Here is a 21,837-nt window from a genome sequence, read left to right on the forward strand (position 1 = left end):
AAGAGGAAACATATATGGTATAAGTCAGAGTAGTACACCACACTACAGAAGCAGAAAGTAGCACAGTGGTACAGGAGTCGGGGAAGCGTGGAGGGAGAGAAGCAGACAGGTACAGCAGGACAGAGTAACAGAGTAGTAGGAGCAGACAGCAGAATGAAGCACAAAGAAGTACGAAACTACAGAAGCACACAGCAGCATCACAGTGAGTAGCACGGGGGGCTCAGCAGCGTCAGAGCCCACAGACCTACAGCAGTTCAGAACTGCAGACACACAGAGGCGCTGCCTTCTTTGGGTTTCCAAGCAGAGTGCTTTTCCCTTGAACGGTGAACAGAGAGTAACAGCTTGACGGAGCCACCAGTCTAAGAGGAGGGTCTGGATCTCTGTTCATTCCCACTGCAGGCTGTCAGGACACAGTGCTGACTGGGCAGGGGTCAGGGCACTATGGGGAGGTGGCCAGGGACTGACCACAGTTGGAAAGGACAGAGAAACCTTCCCTGAGGAAATAACGTCCCCACTGAGAACCAAAGGATGAGAGCGTGTTGGCTACGTGATGGGCACAAGTTAGAGGGCATCCAAGCTGCCAGGAGCACAGGGCGTTCGTTCTCAGAAAAGAGCTCTCCCGTGTCTAAGGGAGAGAGGAGGTCGGAGCAGCTAAGGCACCACAGATGAGCAAGGGTTACGGCAGATCAAGGCGAGGCTGGTGGCCTCAGCCAGGCCAGGCTGGCCACACGGGAAAGAGGCTCGAATCTTCAACCCAAGTGTTATAAGAAGTGCCAAAAGGATAACACACTCGGGTTTGAGTTTTGGAAACAGATGATTCCAGACTCCAGGGGAAAGAGACCATATGGCATTTTATTTCCTCTCCTTCCCAGGACTGCAATGCCATGGCAAAGAAAGGAAACAAAATAAGGTAAAAACGCACACAGACGAAAAGAGCAGGGTAGAAGACAGTGGGGAGTAAGTGATTTTTTATAAGTTTCCAGAAGATGGAAAGCAGTTAGGGGAGCAGTGAGCAACTTAGGAGACTGGGAGTTGACCCTGGAGGAGGATTCTAGCAAGAATGGAACCAAGTTGTCCTAATGCTCCCTGCAGAACTCCAAGAGGCCCAGGGCTTGGAGGGGCCAGGCCCAGCGTGAAGAGTAGGGTGCAAACGGGCAGTGGTTCGGACGTCCAGATCCTGGCCCTGACCTCACAGGCAGGAGGAAAGAGGTTTATTCTCTAAAAACATAACCAGGCCACCTCGGCCACAGCAGAGGGCAGGGATGGCACAGAGCCGAGAGCGGGACCAGATGAGAGTCTGCACAGTGAATGGGAGGCCCCCAGGGCCCCCTCCCTTCCCTGTTCCAGACTCCCTGCAGCTGGGCCCCGCCCCACCCCCCCCAATCTCCTCCCACCCCGGCAAGAATCTGAAGGACTCATTCGCTTCTGGGAAAAGTGAACAACTCCAGAGAAATCGGACTGGGCCTTGGAACATCCCCGCAAAGGCCCCGGCAGGCAGCTCACCTCCCCGGCAGCATCTTGGCGATCTCGGCCCAGCGGTTGCCCAGCACCTTGTGGGCCTCGCAGATGATGCGGTCTTCCTCCTCCGTCCAGCAGGACTTCTTCACTTCGGGGTTGAGGTGATTGTGCCAGCGCTCGCGGCACTGCTTCCCCAGCCGGCCCTTCAGGTGCTTGGCGATCAGCGTCCACTGCTTCGTGCCGTACTTCTTGACCAGCTCGATAACCTTGGGGGTTAAGCCGCTGTGAGGCCAGCGGGACCGGCCCGATCCCCACCCCAGCACCAACCAGCGGGATGTCACACACCCAAGGTCCAGCCGGACAGCCCAGCCAACACCCAGGGCAGCCTCAGTCCCTTGACTCCCTGGGGTGGGTGAAGGCCCGCCATGGGGCAGGCACTGTCCTGGGCGTTACCTTCTGGTCCTCCTCTTTGGTCCATGGCCCCTTGACGAGGTCTGGATTCAAGACCCTCAGCCACCGGTACTGGCACTGCTGGTCAGTGCGGTTCTGGGAAGAGGACAGGCACCCGTGAGAACTCCTGGGATGGTGGCCCTGGACCCTGGACACACACTGGGCTCAGGGGACACCTCAGCGGGGTTCTGTCTTGTTCCCTGCACCACCACACACTGCCTGCCCACGGGCCGGAACACGCATGGCTTCCCTGGGCTACCAGAGGGCCTGGATGGAACCAGGCAAACTCAGAACCACGTGGGAAGCCACCGCCTGCTGCCCTAACACAAGGGGGCCGCCCCGTCCCAGCCTGCAGGCTACATCAGGGATCCTTGCTTGCTTCTGGGAGGGTCGTATCTCCCTGAAGGTTTCAGATCACATGGAGGAGGAGGAGGAGGTGAGGAGGGGGAGGTGAGCAGGGTCTGGTGACTTGGTCCCTGAGCTGCCCGATGAGCCAGGAGATAAGCCGACAGCGGCTCCTGCCACATCTCCTCCCTGCCAGACGCCTGCAGTGCTGGGGATGGGGGACCCGAGGGGGACCCGCATCACCAGGAGCCTCTAGATGCTGCACGTGGTGGCACCAGCCAGCTCCGCAGGGGCCTCACCCTGGAGCCTGCTCAGGTATTGTTTCCCCTCAGTTTCAGTTTCACGGTTGAGAAACCGAGCACCAACTCGCTCCTGACTTGCAGGAAGAAATGCAAATATGTCACTGATCTGATTTCATGATCATGGAGCCCAAGACCCCCAGGCACACGGAGGCTGCTGCGTGGAGATGCTTACACCAGGGTGCCTTGGATTCCGGTTTGGGAAGAAAGGGCCTAGGAAGCCTGGAAGGTTGTTTTGTTGGGAGAGCTGGGGGGGACTTGGTAAAGAACCCCCCTTTCTTCTCCTTGACAGAAAGTCTGTCCCGGGCCCACTGTCCTGGGGGAGGGGGCCGCAGAGGGGCTGCACTCACGGGAAAGTGGCTGGCCAGGAACTTCCAGTCTTGCTGTCCAAACTGCCTCACCAGGGCCCTCAGCTGCTCATCCTGCCAAAGCCGGAAAGACAGGGGGCTCAGCTACACGCGTGCAGAAAACAGCTGCTCTTGACGGAGCCCTCCCCAAAGGAAACAGCCTCACGCAGCCACTCAGTCATGAAGTGATCACCTACTACACAACAGGCACACCAGGCACGGCAGCGGGCAGCACTGGAGCTGCCCAAGCTCATGGGACTTAAAGTCTAGAGGGAAGCAGATGTTAATCAAAGGCTCCTGCAAACAAAAGGAAAGGTGCTGGGGGGTACGGAGAGGTCGATGGCGAGGCCTATTTGGGGGGTCCAAGGGACAGGCTCCAAGGAAGTCCAGTGAGGCTAGAATGCAGGAAGCAAGCAAGAGGGATGCAAGAGGATTCTGGAAGGGACGGCAGGGGCCAGACCACATGCAGGGTTGATTCGGGTCTCTGCGTCATGCAAAGCCACTGATGCGCTAAAGCAGTGGGTGGTCACGGTTCAGTGTGCTTGTTATGAACTTCACTTTGGCAGCTGCAGGAAAAGGGGCTACAGGTGGGCAGAATGAACGAGAGGAGGCCATTACAGGCACCTGGGCCAGAGACGACAGTGACCCAGCACTGGAGATGGGGGACATGGGCAGAATCAAGAGCACTCAGAAGGGAAGGAAAACAGTACCTGTTAAAACGTTCTCCTGAATATAAACTACTGATTTACGCAACAACACGAAATCACAGTATCATTGTGATGAGGGAAAGAAGCCAGACATAAAGAGTATACACTGCATGATTCTGTGCTTAAGAACTTCTAGAAAATGTAAACTAAGCTATAGGGACAAAAAGATAGTCAGTGGTGTCTGAGGTCAGGGGTGGTGGTAGGGAGAAATGGACAGCAAAGGGAGCAAGAAATGCCTGGGGTGATGGAAACGCTCTACGATGACGGTGCTGGGAGTTTCATGGTACCATGTCCGTTGAAACTCACTGAATTGTACTTTAATGGTTGTAGTTGATTGTATGTAAATTATTCTTCCATCGAATCAATTTTTTAATATCTTATATATATAAAGGAAATGTAGGAAATTCCCTGGCGGTCCGGTGGTTAGAATTCCGCACTTTCACTGCCGAGGGCCTGGGTTCAATCAAAAAAAAAGAAAAAGAAGAAAATCTAGTATATCCATACAGTAGAATATTATTCAGCCTTAAAACAGAAGGAAATTCTGTTACAAGCTACAACGTGGATGACCCTTGAAGACATTATGCTAAGCGAAATAAGCCAGACACAAAAGGACAGTGTATGAGTCCACTCTTGTGAAGAATCTAAAGCAGTCAAAATCATAGAAACAGAAAGTAGAAAAAGGTGGTTGCCAAGGGCTGGGGCGGGGGGGAATTAAGTGTTTAATGATTCAGTTTTGCATGATGACAAAGTTCTAGAGACCTGCTGCACAGTGAGAATATACTTCACGTACTGAACTGTACACTTAAAAATAGTTACGATGGTACATTTAACGTTAGGTGTTTTTACACACACACACTCTCTCTCTTTTTCTCTCTCTCTCCTGGACAGAAAAAAAGGCCACCAGAGAAATCCAGACCCTCAACTGCAGCTTGGCCACAGCCCAGCATCGGCTGGACAAAGTCCCCATAAATCCTGTAGCTGAGCCAGCCCACGCCCACACAGCCAGCCCCGGACACCCTGCCCTCCCTGCCGCCTGCCCGACCTGGCCAGGCCAACCCCTGCCTTCCGCCCATGTCCCCTGTGTCCATCTCCAGCACCACCATCCTCCCCGATGACTGGGGGGGACACTTTCGTCTCCAGCTCCTGCCGGGCCCCATGGGCCTCCTCCACCTGTCCGCTCCCGCCTGCACTGCCCTCGTCCCTCCGCAGCCATCTTCTCCCACCTGCCCGGCACAGCACCCTCTCCAACTCCCTCTGCCTCAGGCTGCCCCCAAATCCCTTACCCACCCTACACACAGCAGACTAGCTCCCTAGAGCTCAGCTGTGGTCATGTCCCACATCTGCCTCAAAAACCTTCAATGGCTTCACCTTGCCAGCTGAACAAGCCTACGTCTCTGAGTCCGAAGTCCAAGGCCTTCCGGGATTGGACCCCATTCGATCTTTCCATCTTAATCAACCACGCTTCCTCTTTAAGGACCCTTCGCTCCAGCCAAACGGGGGCTCCTCTTGCTTTTCTCCACCTATAACCCGTTTCCTATTGACTTACCCACCATTTTGCACACCTGACTGCTGAATTTCCAAATCCTTACCCATGAAACTGTTCTCAACCTCTCAGACAACAGTAAACTCAACTTCCAAAAGCATTTAGGGGAATTCCCAGGTGGTCCAGTGGTTAGGACTCTGCGCTTTCACTGCTGAGGATGCGAGTTATGAGTTATAATCCCTGGTCGTGGAACTAAGATCCCACAAGCCTCTAGGCCAAAAAAAAAAAAAGAGAGAGAGAAAGAGGAAAAAAAAAAAAAGGTATTTCAACAATTAAAGGTGCCTCCTACGTCTAGGAGGCTTAGTATAAGACAGGAGAGACACCACAGTGAGCACAAAAGACACCAGTCTTGGGACTTCCCTGGTGGCACAGTGGTTGGGAGTCCGCCTGCCAATGCAGGGGACACGGGGTCGAGCCCTGGTCCGGGAAGATCCCACATGCCACGGAGCAACTAAGCCCATGCACCACAACTACTGAGCCTGTGCTCTAGAGCCCATGAGCCACAGCTACTGAGCCCACGTGCCTAGAGCCCGTGCTCCTTAACAAAAGAAGTCACTGCAATAAGAAGCCTGCACACCGCAATGAAGAGTAGGCCCCGCTCACCACAACTAGAGAAAGCCCGTGTGCAGCAATGAAGACCCAACGCAGCCAAAAATAAATTAAAAAAAAAAAAAAAAGAGACGCCGGTCTTGCCAGCACCATGATGGCCACAGCATGTCCACAGGCCTGTGCATGGCCCAGGCAGAGAGATGCTCTGGGGTAGGGACCCCGTCTTGCTTGTTCTTCTAAGCCTGCAAGACTGGAATACAGTCCCTGGTCCACAGTGGGATGAACAGAAAAGGCTGGCTTAGCACTCCTCTGAAGAAACATCACAACTCAAACAGTAAGGGGGGGAAAAAAAAACTTAAAACTAAACACATACAGGAAAATAGAGGTAGAATAAAAAGATAAGGCCAGTAGGAGTCTAAATTGGTACAACTAAGTCAGAAAAAAACCTGACAGTTTCTAAACTAAACATATACGTACACCATGAGCGTACCTAAGTATCCTCTCTAGATGAATAAAAACATAATCCTCAAAAATTAGGCAAGAATTTTCACAGCCACTCTATCCACAATAGCCAAAAACTAGAAATAGCCCAAATGCCCATCAAGGGAAACATACTATGGTCTATCCATACAATGGAATACTATTCAGGAAGAAAAAATGAACAAATTACTGAATCGTGCAACATTATGCTGAACAAAAGAAGCCAGATAGAAAAGAGTAGAGCTGTATGATTTCATCTGTAGGACATTCGAGAACAGGCAAAACGATCAAACAGAGAGACACTGGATGGGCGACTGCCTGGAGCTGGGAAAGATGGACCACAAAGGGAACTTCCGGGGATAATCAAGGTGGTGCTTATGTGAGTAATATACATTTATCAAAACTGTTGGAACTGTTCACTTTAAAAAGGTGCATTTGACTGTATATAAATTATACTTCATAAACTTGATTAAAGAATAAAATAATGGGGCTTCCCTGGTGGCGCAGTGGTTGAGAATCTGCCTGCCAATGCAGGGGACACGGGTTCGAGCCCTGGTCTGGGAAGATTCCACATGCCGCGGAGAAACTGGGCCCGTGAGCCACAACTGCTGAGCCTGAGCATCTAGAGCCTGTGCTCCGCAACAAGAGAGGCCGCGACAGTGAGAGGCCCACGCACCACGATGAAGAGTGGTCCCCGCTTGTCGCAACTAGAGGAAGCCCTCGCACAGAAATGAAGACCCAACACAGCCCAAAAATTAAATAAATAAATAAATAATAACTAAAGGTGCTAATAATTTAAAAAATAAATAAATAAAATCAATTCAGAGCTTGGTATCGCAGACAAAATACAATGATTTTTTAAAAATGGTAATAAAGAGGGGGTTTGCAGATTTGGCTAAAGCTCCCAGCAGTTAAAGGACAAGAAGCACAATTAGAAGTCCACGATGCAGAGCACACCAGCTTTCAAGAGACACAACGGCAATCGCTGGCCCCAAGGTCTGAGAGATGCAGCCCCCTAAGAGTCCTCAATACTGAGAGTGCCCAGGAATGCTCCGAGAAGAAGCATCATCAGGGAGAACCAGAGTGCCTATCTGCTTCTTTTTTGTTGTTTTTTGGCCGCACCATGCTGCTTGTGGGATCTTAGTTCCCCCGACCAGTGACTGAACCCGGGCCCCCAGCACTGGAAGCACGGAGTCCTAAAGCTGGACCGCTAGGGAATTCCCCCATCTGCTTCCTTCATCAGCTCCTCCTCTTCATCATACTGGTCGGGGCATCAGGCAGACACAACCCAGGCTCTGTTCCTGGTCCAGCCTCCCAGCTGCCATCACCTCCACCCCCGCAATTGCCCCTCGGTGTCACTCACCTCCTCGTGGGTCCACTTGACCTTGCACTTGCTGTCTCGTTGCTCTGGCACATCTGAATCTGTGTCCTGGTAGTGCAGCTCATCCAGCTCCTCACTGCAGGGAAAGCAAGCCAAAGGTCAGGACATGTGTCTCTCTACCTGCTGCCCCATGATGGACGGACAGTGTGGACTGTGGCCATGACCTCTAGGGAAAGGTTTTGGGGACGCAGGCTTTTACTGTAGGTAAAATGTAGGTACTTCCACCCTCCTTTTTAAAAACTTTTTAATGAAATGGGATTATGGGCTATTTATTTCTTTACTCTCTCTTTTTTTAAAAATTATTTATTTATTTATTTATTTTTGGCTGCGTTGGGTCTTTGCTGCTGTGCGCGGGCTTCCTCTAGTTGCAGCAAGCGGGGGCTACTCTTTGTTATGGTGCACGGGCTTCTCATTGCGGTGACTTGTCTTTGTTGCAGAGCACGGGCTCTAGGCGCACAGGCTCAGTAGCTGTGGCTTGCGGGCTCTAGAGCGCAGGCTCCAGTAGTTGTGGCGCACGGGCTTAGTTGCTCCGCAGCATGTGGGATCTTCCCGGACCAGGGCTCGAACCCGTGTGCCCTACGTTGGCAGGCGGATTCTTTACCACAGCACCACCAGGGAAGTCCTCTTTACTCTTTCATTTTCAGTTAACACTCTAATGATTTCAAAGGCTACAAGAAAAAAGAAGTTAAGATTTCACCAAGGACTTCCCTGGTGGCTCAGTGGATAAGAATCCATCTGCCAATGCAGGGGACACGGGTTCGAGCCCTGGTCTGGGAAGATCCCACATGCCACGGAGCAACTAAGCCCGTGTGCCACAACTACCGGAGCCTGCGCTCTAGAGCCGGCAAGCCACAACTACTGAGCCCGCACGCCACAAATGCTTAAGGCTGTGCGCCTAGAGCCGGAGCTCCACAACAAGAGAAGCCACCGCAGTAAGAAGCCCGCGCACTGCAACAAAGAGTATCTGCCACTTGCCGCAAGTAGAGAAAGCCGGTGTGCAGCAGTGAAGACCCATCGCAGCCAAAAATAAATAAATAAATTTATAAAAGAAAAAAGATTTCACCAAGAATATTATATTCAACACCAGACACCTATTTCAAATTTTCTTTTAAATAACAAAACTTTTTAAACTTGCATGGGTGTTTTAAGGATTAAAGCTGATGATGTATGTGGGCTTCCCTGGTGGCGCAGTGGCTGAGAATCCGCCTGCCAATGCAGAGGACATGGGGTCGAGCCCTGGTCCGGGAAGATCCCACATGCCGCAGAGCAACTACGCCCCCGCGCCACAACTACTGAGCCTGTGCTCTAGCACCCGCGAGCCACAACTACTGAGCCCGCGTGCTACAACTACTGAAGCCCGTGTGCCTAGAGCCCGTGCTCCGCAACAAGAGAAGCCACCACAACGAGAAGCCCGCGCAACACAACCAAGAGTAGCCCCAGCTCGCTGCAATTAGAGAAAGCCGTGTGCAGCAACAAAGACCCAACACAGCCAAAAAAAAAAAAAAAAAAAAAAAAAAAAAAGCTGATGATGTATGTAATCATCAAGCACCAGGATTTTAAGAAATATTGTTTGAGAAAACCATTTAAAATATGTTATCTCAGTAACTATGTCCATTTTTGCATACCCCTTCTCAATCCTTGCCTACACATAGGTCTAGTTTATGGAGCGAAAAATCAGAGTACAAGCAGCTTTGAATTCTGGATGCTTTTATTTTCTAACAGGTAATTTTCCAAGTTACTCCAAAATCTTCCTATTTATCAGGTTTAATAGTTACAAAAATGGAGATCATGCTATCCACCCCCAGGCATGTCCGGGGCTCACAAGAGTACCCTCCCAACTCCATCAGTCACCTCTGTCAGGGACATTCCGAAGTCAGGCATTTTTAAATGGGAAAAGCCTACATGTCTCCAAACAAGCAAGGCAAGCACAGGCCTCTCCAAAAGAGGAAGAGGACTTCCTTCTGTGGCCACGCTCCTTTCCCCTTCTCAGCATCTTCCTAACCACACCCACACTCCCCAGAGCACATTGGAAATCCTCCCGTCTCATAACATAAGCCCTTAGGCTGCAAGTGCCTGTCTCCTTGACAACCTGGACAGAGGTCAGCTCCACCTCACATCTGTAGGGCCTTTGCGGGGGTAGCACCAAAATGCCTTAAGAAATGTTTGCTCTGGGAATGGCTGGATATAGGAATGAATAAACATGCAAAACTGCTGCCTCTTAGTCAATAAGAAATGCTAATATAAGTAAACTTTTTAGAATTAGGAAAGGAAGGGACAGACGGATTTCTAAACCCAGCAATACACCAGTCACAGGAGGAGCTGGAATTCAGCCTTGTCTTGTCATTCCCAACCCAATTCATGGGGTCCTCCACTATCGCAAAGTAGGAGGCGAAAAAACTCTACAAGATGCTAATAACAGAAGGAAGCTGGCTTTATCATCAACTGCCCCCAGACTCTGTTTTGACAGAAACTATCTTTGGTTCTCCAGCACCCAGCTTCTGACAGAAGCTCAGCAAATGTTCCTTCGAGGAAGAAACTGTTTCTGTGTGAACACTCTCTGGTGCTCCAAAATACTCTAATGGGGAGAGCAGCTCAGACGGCTGGGAGAATTCTGTGAGGTAATATACTTCTATCACCAACACGATGATGACTGTCTACTTCACATGCGTTATCATTATCCCCATTTAATAGATGTGAACACTGAGGCTCACAGGGGTTATGCCACCTGCCAATTCCACTAAGCCAGGCCCCAACCGGCACCTTCCAGTCCTCATCTCGTAATCCCAGCTGGAAAAGCAGAGGCTAAGTCAGTAGTGGCAACCACATGGAGGTGCAACACACCCTTTCTATGCCCTTTCATGTGCTGGGCTCTGCTCCAGGTAGGGTGAGTCAGAAGCTGAGCAGGAAGTAGGGCACTGGTGCAGAGGAGAGTTACAGCGAGTGGCCAAGAATCAAACTGAATGCTGTTCCAGGGTACAGAACTCATCCCTCACCTAGGGGGATGGGGGGGGGGGGTCCTCCACTGAGCCCCAGGGGAGAAGTAGCAGAGGACCTGGGAGTTGTCTGGGGCCTTGGTTGTTGCCTGGAGTTAACACTTCCTGAACCAGAAATTCAGGGCCTGACAAGTGCCTGCCCAGAACAACCCTTGGGAATTGGTGCTACCCTGAGAAATTGTGGCCTGAGGAAGACACACCCTGAGCCTGACCACTGCCCAGGGATCAGATGCTTCCTTGCTGAAAGGAATTCTAGGGAAAGCCAGCAACGACTGCTTCTCAGGTCTATATGCTGGGCCTGAGAAGGCAAACACCATCTGAAGTGGCGTTTGAAGTTATCTGGGCTGCATGAATCCAGGGAGGGAACAGGGCAGAATCCCATTGTCCTCCGTGACTTCCAGACTGGTTGAAAAGCCCAGAGCTCAGGCACCGGGTGCACAGGTCTAAGACAGGGACCTGGAGCCCACAGACCTGGTTCCTGGCTTGACTCTGCTACTCATTCTCTGGCGAGTTAAGTAAGATGGAGACCGCAGTTCCTGCCTCCACCCCAGGGGCTGCTGGCACAGAGCGGTCTCGATACACATCAGTCTCTCTTCCCCTCGCCTTCAACCTCAGCTGCCCCAAACCCCTCATGTGGAACAGGAAGACAGGTCTCCGAAACGAAAACGAGCTGGGGTCCGCAACCCAGGTGGTGGGGGACCAAAAAGTCACCCCCCCGCCCCTGCATCCTTCCTAGGTCGGGGGAGGGAGCTTGGGGTTCTGTGTTCCCCCAAATGTTAAGAAATGCCCACCGGCAAATCTGAACCCCAAAAGGCTTGAACGACAAGAGCCTCCCAGGCTTTGGCCGCCCGCTCGCCGTGACTTGGAAAATCACTTTCCTTCTCCAGGGGTCGCCTCCCTCCCCGGTAAAGCCCCTTCTGACACCGCCGTCCCACCCCCACCCCGCAATTAGGCGGGAGACAAAATGACATCATGCAGGGCTTGGCCCGGGTCCCAGGAGACCCGCCCGCCCCAGCTCCGAGGCCCAGGGAGCCGAGCGAGGGGCCCCCGAGAGCCCCCCGGCTTCGCGCGCACCCCCCGCGTCTCCCCGCGTCGGGCGACACAGGACACTGCGTTTCCTGAGGACCCCAACCCCGCCCGGCCCAAAAGGGCCACGGCGAGGGTGGGGGCAGAGGTCGGGGTTGGGGGGAGGTCGGGGAGGGGGGAGGGGCCCTTAGCCTCCCGGCTCCTCTCACCCGCGTGTCCGCCGAGACATCCCCCCGGCCCGGGCCGCGCCGCGCTCGCCCGCCCGCCGGCTGAGCCCGGAGCGGGAGCCGGGCCGGGGTCAGGGTGCGGGCTGCTCCGGCCGCTCCGGGCCCCGGGGCCGCGCTGCGAAGCGTCAGCGTGGCCGCAGGTCCCGCCGCTGCTCGCAGGGGCTGCGGTAGCCGCCGGCGCGCACAGAAGCACTTTTCTATCTCCCGCCAAGCGCGTCGGCGCCGCCCGGCCCTGGCGCGCGGGCGGGCTGGCGTGCGCGGGGCGGGGCCAGCGGGTGGGGCGTGCTCGGGGGGCGGGGTCGGAGAGCCGAAGAACGCCGCACCTGCGCAGAGCCCTGAAGCCCCAGGGCAGGGAGGGCGTGGGTGTGGCTCAGAACAGGCAGCCAGGTGACTGAGGCCTGGCCCGAACCAAGAGTGATCGGGGCGGCCCTGGAGGAAAGACTGAGCAAAGGGAGTGAGCCGCAAGGATGGGAGAGTCAGGCCGGGAAAACCACCTGTGCAAAAGGGCCAGCTCTAGTCCAAGCCTCTCCTGCGTCCCTACAGCCCCACCCCAAAGCGGCCCCCTCACCCCTACCTAGACCGGGTCCGTGCCTTGAAACCATCTCCCTGCTTCCTTTCCAGCCTCGAATTCAATGGCTCCAGCTCCTCAGCTTGACTCCTGGCAGCCAAAAGCAAGCCTCCTAGAATGCAAACCTGATCTTGACTCTCCAGAACTTAAAATCTAGGTCCCCTCCCTCAGGATTAAATAGTCTGTAATCAGGTATTTATAGGATTCTGCCAGATCACCGCCCCACCCCCCAGCCCCCCGCCCCCAGCCAAAGGAAACTCGCCAGCCTCCTGGCCTTTACTCGGGCCGAGTACACTTCCCACCCCTCCCACCCGACTAGTTCCTGTTTATCCTTAGAGTCCATGGCCCAGCCTGCTTGTTGACTTGTGCGTCTCCCCATTTGAACTATGGGCTTGCTAAGGTCCAAGCGGCCCCTCAATTCACAGCAGTATCCCCAGGGCCCAGAATTCAACTGTTGCACTGAATTCAGTTTACCACATGCTTAAACTCCTAGAGGCTTAGCAAGGATTTTCCATTTTAAGTTGCCATTTACCAAGTACCTCCTGAGTGTCACCCCACATCCAAGACAGGGTGCTGAAAGGGGGATAAATGAATTATGAGACAGGAGCCTGGGGAGATGGGCTTAAACCTCAGCCTCTTAGCCCCTGCTTATGCCTCAGATCCCTCTTCCAGAAACTTCTGGCCACCTGGGGACAGTCCAGCCCACTGCTGCAAACTTCACTTAACACAACAGAAGGAACACTGACATCTTATTACACTTGCTAGAAGCTTCCACATCAATTAATTCAGGGCTTCCCCCACCCACTTCCCTCATAAAGTAATTCATGTGGACATCCCCTCTTCATTGCTAGGGCATAATATTTAAGAGTGTAGGCTCTGAAGCCAGACTTCCTAGGGTTTCATTCCCAGCTCCATCATTTACTAGTTATGTGATCATAGGCAAATAACTTCTCTGTGCCTCAGTTTTCTCATCTATAAAAATGAGATTTATCAAAGACTTAGATAGCTTTTACTATGTGCCAGCCACTGTTCTGTATGCTTTATACATTTTAATTCATTTAATCCTCATAGCAACCCTATGAGGTAGTATTAGTATTCTCTTCTTTTGTCAGATGGGGACACTGAGACACAGGCCTCCCCCAGGTCACACTGCTAGTAAATGGCAAAGAAGGGATTCAAGCCTGGGCTGTCTAGTTCCAGAGTATATGCTATTAATCACTACACTGGTACCTACTTTGTGGGATGGTGTTAGGATTAAATAAATTTATATATGTAAACCACTGAGAACAATCTCTGGTACATAATAAGCACTATATTACTGTTATTATTATAACTCTTCAGCTGCTCTCATGCTTGTCCTTTGAGGTCTAGGAAGCTGCTTTGCACACAGCACACACTCTCACATGGATTATTAGTCCCATTTCAGGAGAGAGACAGGACCTGCCAACTCAGGCAAGGTATTTGCCCAAGGCAAGAGACAGGGAGCAGCTGTCTCCAGTTGCTAGCCAGTTGACCAATACACTTATCGACTGAAAAAGAATGCACAACCTAGAAGTTGAGAATTATGTTTTATTCAGCAGTATTACTGAGAACTTAAGCCTGGGCTACAGCATCTCAGATAGCTGAGGGACTGTTCCGGAGAGGTAAGGGAGGAGCCAGGATATATAGTAGTTTTTGCAAAAACAAAAACAAAAAAAAACCCAAGTAGTCAGAACATCAAAAGATTACTGCTAACTAAAGAAAACCAGACATCTTAAGTTAATGAATTTAGCACTCTTCTATGTGTGGGAAGATGCAGGAGTCTGAGCTTATTGAAATTACTTGTTTGATACACACCTTAACTATCTAGGGCCAGTATCCTATTTTTCTCCATCCTGAATCCCCTCAGGGCACACCATCAGGGGTCGCTGCAGTGGCTGAGGGCTTGATGGCCACAACAGTCTTTGTTTACTGAAGTGGCAGGTGATGTTCTTTGTCCGTATCAGAGTCTAAGAAGCCTGGAGTCAGTGCTTCGAGTCAGAGAGCAGGGAGGTCACCCTGGTACCAGATGGAATCTGGTTATCTGCACAAGTGTGTCTTCTCCAGTTATCGTCATGCCAACAGATACCCCTGGAGAGAAGACTCCAAGTGTCCTGGGTGCAGCCACAGCTGGAAGTGGTCCCTGGGCTCAGGACTGGTAACATACAGACTGCACTGTACCAGAAACCTTTTCCTGCACATGCCCTCCTTGGACAGGGAGCCTTCAGTCATTTGGTCATTCCACAGTTTGCCCCACCCCAGGTTCCAGACCCAGGGCTTGCCCCCGTCTTGGGAAGACAGCATCAAATCTATTAAATGCTCGGGATGCAGCATCAGCCTGGACACAAAACAAACACTGACTGATAACAAATGATAAGTCGGATCACATGTCCCTCTGCCTGGCGTCTTCCCCTCCACCTACTGAGCACCTCCCTTTTCACCCTTGTCCTCCCACCGTACTTCCTCTGCCCATAATTTTACTGCTCTCTCAAGAGCAGACAGCCCCACATTCACATTTCATCTTCAGATGTTGACCATAATGTTTGGCTCCTGGCAGGTACTCACAGAAGGGCTTTTACACATTTTTAATTGAATGAATGAAATGTTAAAGCTAACATTTGGGCTGGAGAGTTGTTAGGAAGGCACAGAACTGGGGGAACTTGGACTGCTAGAGTTTCGATTGTGTCTTATAAGGCCCATCAAAAGAGATTTTGAAACAAAGGAATGTTTTTCAGATACTTCTGCCCAAGGAATTCCCTGGCGGTCCAGTGGTTAAGACTCTGCGCTATCAATGCCGAGGGCTCAGGTTCAATCCCTGAAGGGAACTAAGATCCCCCAAGACACACTGTGCGGCCGGAAAAGAAGAAAAAAGTTTTTAAAAAAAGATACTTCTGCCTTACCCCCAAGGGCATCAGTGTAGAGGACAGAGTCATGGCAGCAGGTAAGTGGCCAGAGGCATGAGAGGTCCAGGACCAGCAGTGGAAATGCGAAACTTTCAACAACAGGGTGGATCCCAATGCAGGGAAGCAATTCAATTAACTGATTCAAGAAATCAGACCTCAACAGATAAATTTCCTCGCCCACTTCTCAAAAGATTGAGATTTTATGAATAACTATTTGCAAAGCATCTATATTTGAGTTCCAGCAAAGGACCTGCAAAATATTCAGGTCAGAAAATAATAGCTGGATTTTACTGGGGAAGACACCATGGGCCAGGCACCATACTAAGAGCTTTGCCTTCATTTTCCATTTAATGCTCATCACTATGAGAGGCAGGTATCAATCAATAAGCTCCCCATTCTAAAGATAAGGAAACTGAGGCACACAGGTGTTAAGTTGCCATGATCACACAGCTAGTGGGCAGGTGGCTTGAAGCAAAGCACCCATACTTTGAAATGTAAATTGAGAGTACAGTTTGTGAAAATATGTTGAAATGATTGAGGTTGGGCTGCACCTCAAAGGAGCTAGTCATCAGGAGACAATCCAACATCTATACTCTCCAGAACCTCACCAGCTGATAGGAGAGACAATGAGTAAACAGAAAATTAGATCTATCAGGGTGAAGATAAAGGCAGGGGCTGTGGGTATCAACCAAAGGGGTCACTGAAGGCTCTTCAAAGCTGGGTGATTTAGGAATCTGCAAGGTGGCCAGAGGGAAAAGCCAGTGCATGTCAAGGAGAGAAATATTAGGAAGTACTCAGACTGCCCAGAGTTGAAGTCATTTTTTTTTTTGACTTTTAAAAAATTTTTTTATTGGAGTATAGTTTCTGCTGTACAGCAAAGTGAATCAGTTATGCATATATCCACTCTTTTTAGATTTCCTTCCCATTTAGGTCACCACAGAGCACTGAGTCGAGTCGAGTTTAAGTCATTTTTGATTCTTCTCTCACATCACTTATCTGACCCATCTGCAAATCCTATTGGCTCTACCCTCAAACTCTACCTTCAAAATATATCCATTGGCAAAGCACACGAAAAGATGCTCAATACTATTTCATTTGGGAAATGCAAATTTACAACCACAATGAGATTTACACACCTATTAAAATCGCTGACTAAAAAGACTAATCACGTCAAATGTTGAAGGTGGGGAGTAATCAGACTTCTCAAATACTGCTGGTGGAATGTGAAATTGTACAACCACTTTGGAAACAGCACAGCAGTTTCTTAAAAGCATATACACCTACCATATGACCCAGCCATATGGAGCCAAGAAAAATGAATGCACATGTTCACACAGAGCCTTTTACATACTTTTATTTGTAATAGCCCCTAACTGGAAACACCCCAAATGTCCATCAACAGGTAACTGGATAAACAAATTATAGATACAAAACAAATATATCCACTCTGACAATAAAAAGGAATTACTTATACAATGTGAATCTCAAAATAATTATGCTGAAAGAAGACAAAGAGTACACACTGTGTGATTCCATTTACACGACTCCAGAAATTGCAAACCAATCAACGGTGACAGAACCAATCTAAAGTGACAATGGTTGTAGAGAAAGGATGACAAAGGGACACGAGGAAGTTTTCGGGGAGTGATGGATATGTTCCATTTGCATGACTCTAGGGGTCCCTCTTCAATCACTGGGAGAAGTGTGGGGTCATTGACCACAGAACAGGGCAATCAACCCTGCGTGGGCTTGTCTAGACTCATGCCCGCCCTAGCTGTGTCCTCATTTATGCAATCGCAAAGAGTGAGAATTTGGTTTCTTAGAAACCTTCTGGGAATTCCCTGGCTGCCCAGTGGTTAGGACTCCGCGCTTCCACTTCACGGGGCACGGGTTCCATCCCTGGTCAATCGGGGAACTAATGCAAATCTCTTGCATTCCTGATGAGGGAGATGAGACTCCAAGAGAAGAGCCAGGATCCTGGGCTTCTTTAATACACACACCAAGTCCAGCCCACACCTCTGACTTCTTATCCTGGGCCTTCTCGGGCATCAGCTTTCACAAACACTTAGTTCTTCTTTTTGTAACATGGCCACTTGCAGTTCAGCAATCAAGCTGGAAGGAGTCGCGGACTAAGGAGTTAGGGCACAAATTCAGGGAGGGAACGGACGACGGACACCAAGGCCTAGTCCAGAGGCGGGTGGAAACCACCTGCACGGCCCAGCCAGGCCAGGTCCCGCGGCCGCACTTGAAGGTAACATCACCCACCTCTGTGAAGATGGAGAGGGAAAATCAGGCCTTGGAGTCCACCTGGAAGTCTCTCGCCGCCCACAGTGACCAGGGACAAGAGACGTGACCTGTTTCGAGGGGGTCCAACTAGTGAATAAAGGCCGAAGATCCCAGGCCGTCTGACCACGGGGCCCGCGCCTCCGCCCACAGAGGGCCCACTTCCAGGCGCGCGCTCCGGCTCAGGCTCCGCGCGAGGCATCGCGGGAGTCGCACCGTCTGACGTCACTATAGGGCGCGGGCTTGGGGGCAGGTTGGAACCCGGCTGTTGGGCTGTGGAACTCCCGCAGACTTTCCCCGCGACCCGGGTTCGCCCGCTGACCCCGCCGGCCCCGCGCCCTCTGAGCCATACTCCCTGGGAGCCATACTCCCTGGGAGCCTGATCGTGAGAGGACGGGTGAAAGGCCCAGGGGAGGAGAGGGAGCAGGGCAGGTACGTCGCCGGCCTCCGACACTATGGCGGTCACGGCCCGAAGCCCGGTTGACCCCCTTCTACCTCGAGCCGTCCCTGACTCGCCGTGTGGCTCAGCAAGCCCTGCACAACCCCCTAACACTGCAAGTTTCCTTCACGCTATTTGTCACCGTCAGCGACTCTTACGAGGTTAATTTCTCTCTCGGGTTGTGAGCTGCAGGAGCGCAACCCTAGGATGAAACATTAGTGGGCTTCGTGTTAAAATTTGGTATAAGCAAGATTTATTACTCTTTTTAAAGTATATATTTCTTCCTGTCTCTTGAAGGCAGCGGAAGAAATTAATAACATTGGTTGCAGAAAGAGGAACTGAATGGCTGGAGAGGGTGAAATTCTCTTTCAACATCCTTCAGCGCCGTGCTTACGTATTACCTAAAATTTTTTAAATTAAAAAAATTTAAATTTCCTTAAGGCATACGTAGCGCTCTAGGACCTTTTACGGGAGAGTTTGAAAACCTCTCATATATGATTTTATGAATAAGAAGTAACTTAGCAAAAGCCACACAATGGATCTATGATCTATCATAAGATACTGCAAGTTTTCCTCCGTGCTCTTGGGGGAGGAGAGACCTTTTGTCACCCATACGTCTCTCTCATTATGTTATCACCTCTTCGTTTGTCTTTTTTTTTTAAAGATTTATTTACTTATTTATTTTTGGCTGCATAGGGTCTTAGTTGTGGCACACCGGCTCTTCACTGTGGCCTGCAGGCTTCTCTCTAGCTGGGAGGCGCGGGTTTTCTCTCTCTAGTTGTGGCGCGCAGGCTCCAGAGAGCATGGGCTCTGTAGTTTGTGGCACGCGGGCTCTCTAGTTGAGGTGTGAGAGCTCAGTACTTGTGGCCTGTGGGCTTAGGTGCCCTGCGGCATGTGGGATCTTAGTTCCCCAGGCCAGGGATCGAACTGGCGTCCCCTGCATTGCAAGGTGGATTCCCTACCACTGGGCCACCAGGGAAGTCCCTCCTCTTCGTTTTTTTTTTAAATAAATAAATTTATTTATTTATGACTGTGTTGGGTCTTCATTGCTGAGCGCGGGCTTTCTCTAGTTGTGGCACGTGGGCTCAGTAGTTGTGGCTTGCGGGCTCTAGAGCTCAGGCTCAGTAGTTGTGGCGCACGGGCTTCGTTGCTCTACAGCATGTGGGATCTTCCTGGGCCAGGAATCAAACCTGTGTCCCTTGCATTGGCAGGCAGATTCTTAACCACTGTGCCACCAGGGAAGCCCTTTCCTCTTCGTTTTGATAATAACATTTCTCTGATGAGAGATTTTTTGAGTTCAACAAATAAAGTCTCCCAACAATTTTTTTTTTTTCATTGCTACCTGCTAGGACTGGTACTATCACTTTATTGTTGTTTTGTGTGTATGTGTGTGTGTTTTTTTTAGAGTGAAGTTGAAACACTTGTTCGAGTCAGTTAACTTTTTCATCTCAAGTGGCTTATGTGCCACAAAAAGGATGTGCACATAGGTGAACAGCATCTGGGATAAAGGGCTCATGTTTGAATTTAAAAACAGCCCTGCTCGTTATCTTAACCAATTGTTTAGACTTAACTTCACTAATAGTGGACCAATCTGACATTATACATAGCATCACCTATGAAATATTCTTGCCAAAAATGTTTAATTCAAAGCTAGCCTTTTATGTCTAACTTCCAGTATGCAGGAAATAAAGGAGATAAAGGGACAAGTTAATAGACATCGGATAAATCTAGAATATGGGACACCTAATTTACTCTCTTCAAAAAGTCAATGTCATTTAAAAAAAAAAAAGGAAAGAAAAAGGCACAAAAGAAAGAGGTAGGGAGACTGTGTATTGGATTTAAAGAGACTAAAGAGACAAATCCAATATGTGAAACTTGACTGGATCCTGGATTGAAAAAACATCTATAAAACATTTTGGGGACAGTTGGGAGACATCTGAATAAATATTAAATATTAGATATGATAATGGTGTATTGTAGTTATACAATGATGTATATTAAGGGGTAAAGTATTATAATGTCTGAAATTTAATTTCAGATGTTCAGTAAGAAAAATACACACATAAAGTATATATATGGCAATATGTTAACTTTTGAAAGTTGGTGGGTACCGGTGTTTATTGTACTATTCTTACCACTTTTCTGTATGTTTCAAGTTTTTCATAAGTTGGAGAAAAACATACATCCTTGCCACAAGTCACCCACAGATGAAGGGGAAAAGGCGGCTGACGCATGGTAGGACAGGCCTTGCTCCCTCTGAGGAACCTTCTCGAGTCAGGAGTGTGGGGGGAGAAGCTCCAGGTTAGCAGGCAGGCAGTGCTCCTCTGGACCTAGGTCTCCCTAGTCCTCTGTGTCCCAGTTGGAAAGTGACGTTGGATTAGATTCAGATCCAAAAAGTTCCTTCTAAAATTGTAGGTATGGGACTTCTCTGGTGGCGCAGTGGTTAAGAATCCACCTGCCAATGCAGGGGACATGGATTTGAGCCCTGGTCTGGGAAGATCCTACATGCCGCGGAGCAACTAAGCCTGTGAGCCACAACTACTGAGCCCACGCGCCACAACTACTGAAGCCCACGTGCCTAGAGCCCGTGCTTTGCAACAAGAGAAACCACCGCAATGAGAAGCCCGCGCACCGCAAGAGCAGCCCCCGCTCGCCACAACTAAAAGCCCACGTACAGCAATGAAGACCCAACGCAGCCAAAAATAAATAAATAAATAAAGTAAATTTATAAAAAGATAAAAAATAAAATTGTAGATACAAAGAACAGAGTAGTGGTTACCAGAGGGGAAGAGGCAGGGGGGAGGGCAAAATGGATAAAAGGGATCAACTGTGTGGTGACAGCTGGAAACTGAAGTTTTGGTGGTGAGCACACTGTAGGAAATAGAGAAGTAGAAATGTAATGTACACATGAAACATAGAATGTTATACACCAGGTTACCTCAATAAAAAATAAAATTGTAGTTATCTATTGCTGCGTAACAGTTTACTCCAAATTAATGGCTTAAAACTGCCATTTTATTATGTTCATAGATTCTGCGGCTCAGGAACTCAGGAAGGTCAGAGCAGGGACAGCTTGTCTCTGCTCCATGATGTCTGGGAACTCAACTAGGACAACTCAGAAGACTAGGGGTGACTTCACGTTTGGAGTCCTCTTCATTCACGTGTTTAGCAGGTGATGCTCGTATAGGTTGGGACCTCGGGCTGCTGGCCAGAACATCTATACATGGCATATCCACGTAGCCCATCCAGGTGGCCGCAGACTTGTATGGAGGCTCCGAGTGCCCCAAGTGAACCAGGCAGAAGCTGTATAGCCTTCTATGACCTAGCCTCAGAAGTCACAGTGTCAGTAACATACTGCCAGATTGAGAGGGAGGGAACAGATCTCACCTCTCAATGGCAGGAGAACCAAAACCACAGTGTAAGAGAAGAGCACATGGGATGGGAGGTAATGGTTGAGCACGTTTTTGGAATGTATTCCAAATACATTACCATGACACTCCCTGCTGTTCCACAGCTGCTTGTTCTCAGCTGGCCCCCAGGTTCTGCCCTTTGAGCAAAGTGGCCTCCCCCATCCCTAACACTGTTCTGGCTTGGCTACTCTGAATAAGCCCTGCACTAGGGCTTCAGTGTGAGAGAATGGAAGCCTACAGAGCTTTAACATGAATAAATCATTTGAAATTCAGGATGTGACTTGAGCCTTTCTTCCCAAGGTTTTAAATTTCCAAAAATGTATAAAATAGATAACTAATGAGAACCTACTATATAGCACAGGGAACTCTACTGAATGCTCTGTGGTGACCTAAATGGGAAGGAAATCTAAA

General features: G+C 50.0%; 1 protein-coding gene across 1 annotated transcript in view; it reads right to left on the reverse strand.

Moving 5' to 3' along the window:
• Positions 1 to 12,038, reverse strand: part of MYBL2 (MYB proto-oncogene like 2) — a 29,390-nt gene extending 17,352 nt beyond the window's left edge. The window contains exons 1-5 of the mRNA XM_082430172.1: positions 11,788 to 12,038; positions 7,542 to 7,635; positions 2,903 to 2,974; positions 1,912 to 2,004; positions 1,504 to 1,724 (exon numbers count right to left, since the gene is read on the reverse strand). Coding sequence (XP_082286298.1) covers positions 1,504 to 1,724; positions 1,912 to 2,004; positions 2,903 to 2,974; positions 7,542 to 7,635; positions 11,788 to 11,807 — 500 coding nt within the window. The 5' untranslated portion in view covers positions 11,808 to 12,038. The remainder of the gene's footprint in view (positions 1 to 1,503; positions 1,725 to 1,911; positions 2,005 to 2,902; positions 2,975 to 7,541; positions 7,636 to 11,787) is intronic.
• Between the last annotated feature and the right edge of the window lie 9,799 nt (positions 12,039 to 21,837).

The sequence above is a fragment of the Balaenoptera physalus genome, assembly GCF_965194825.1.
Source record: "Balaenoptera physalus genome assembly, chromosome: 16".
Classification (NCBI taxonomy): domain Eukaryota; kingdom Metazoa; phylum Chordata; class Mammalia; order Artiodactyla; family Balaenopteridae; genus Balaenoptera; species Balaenoptera physalus.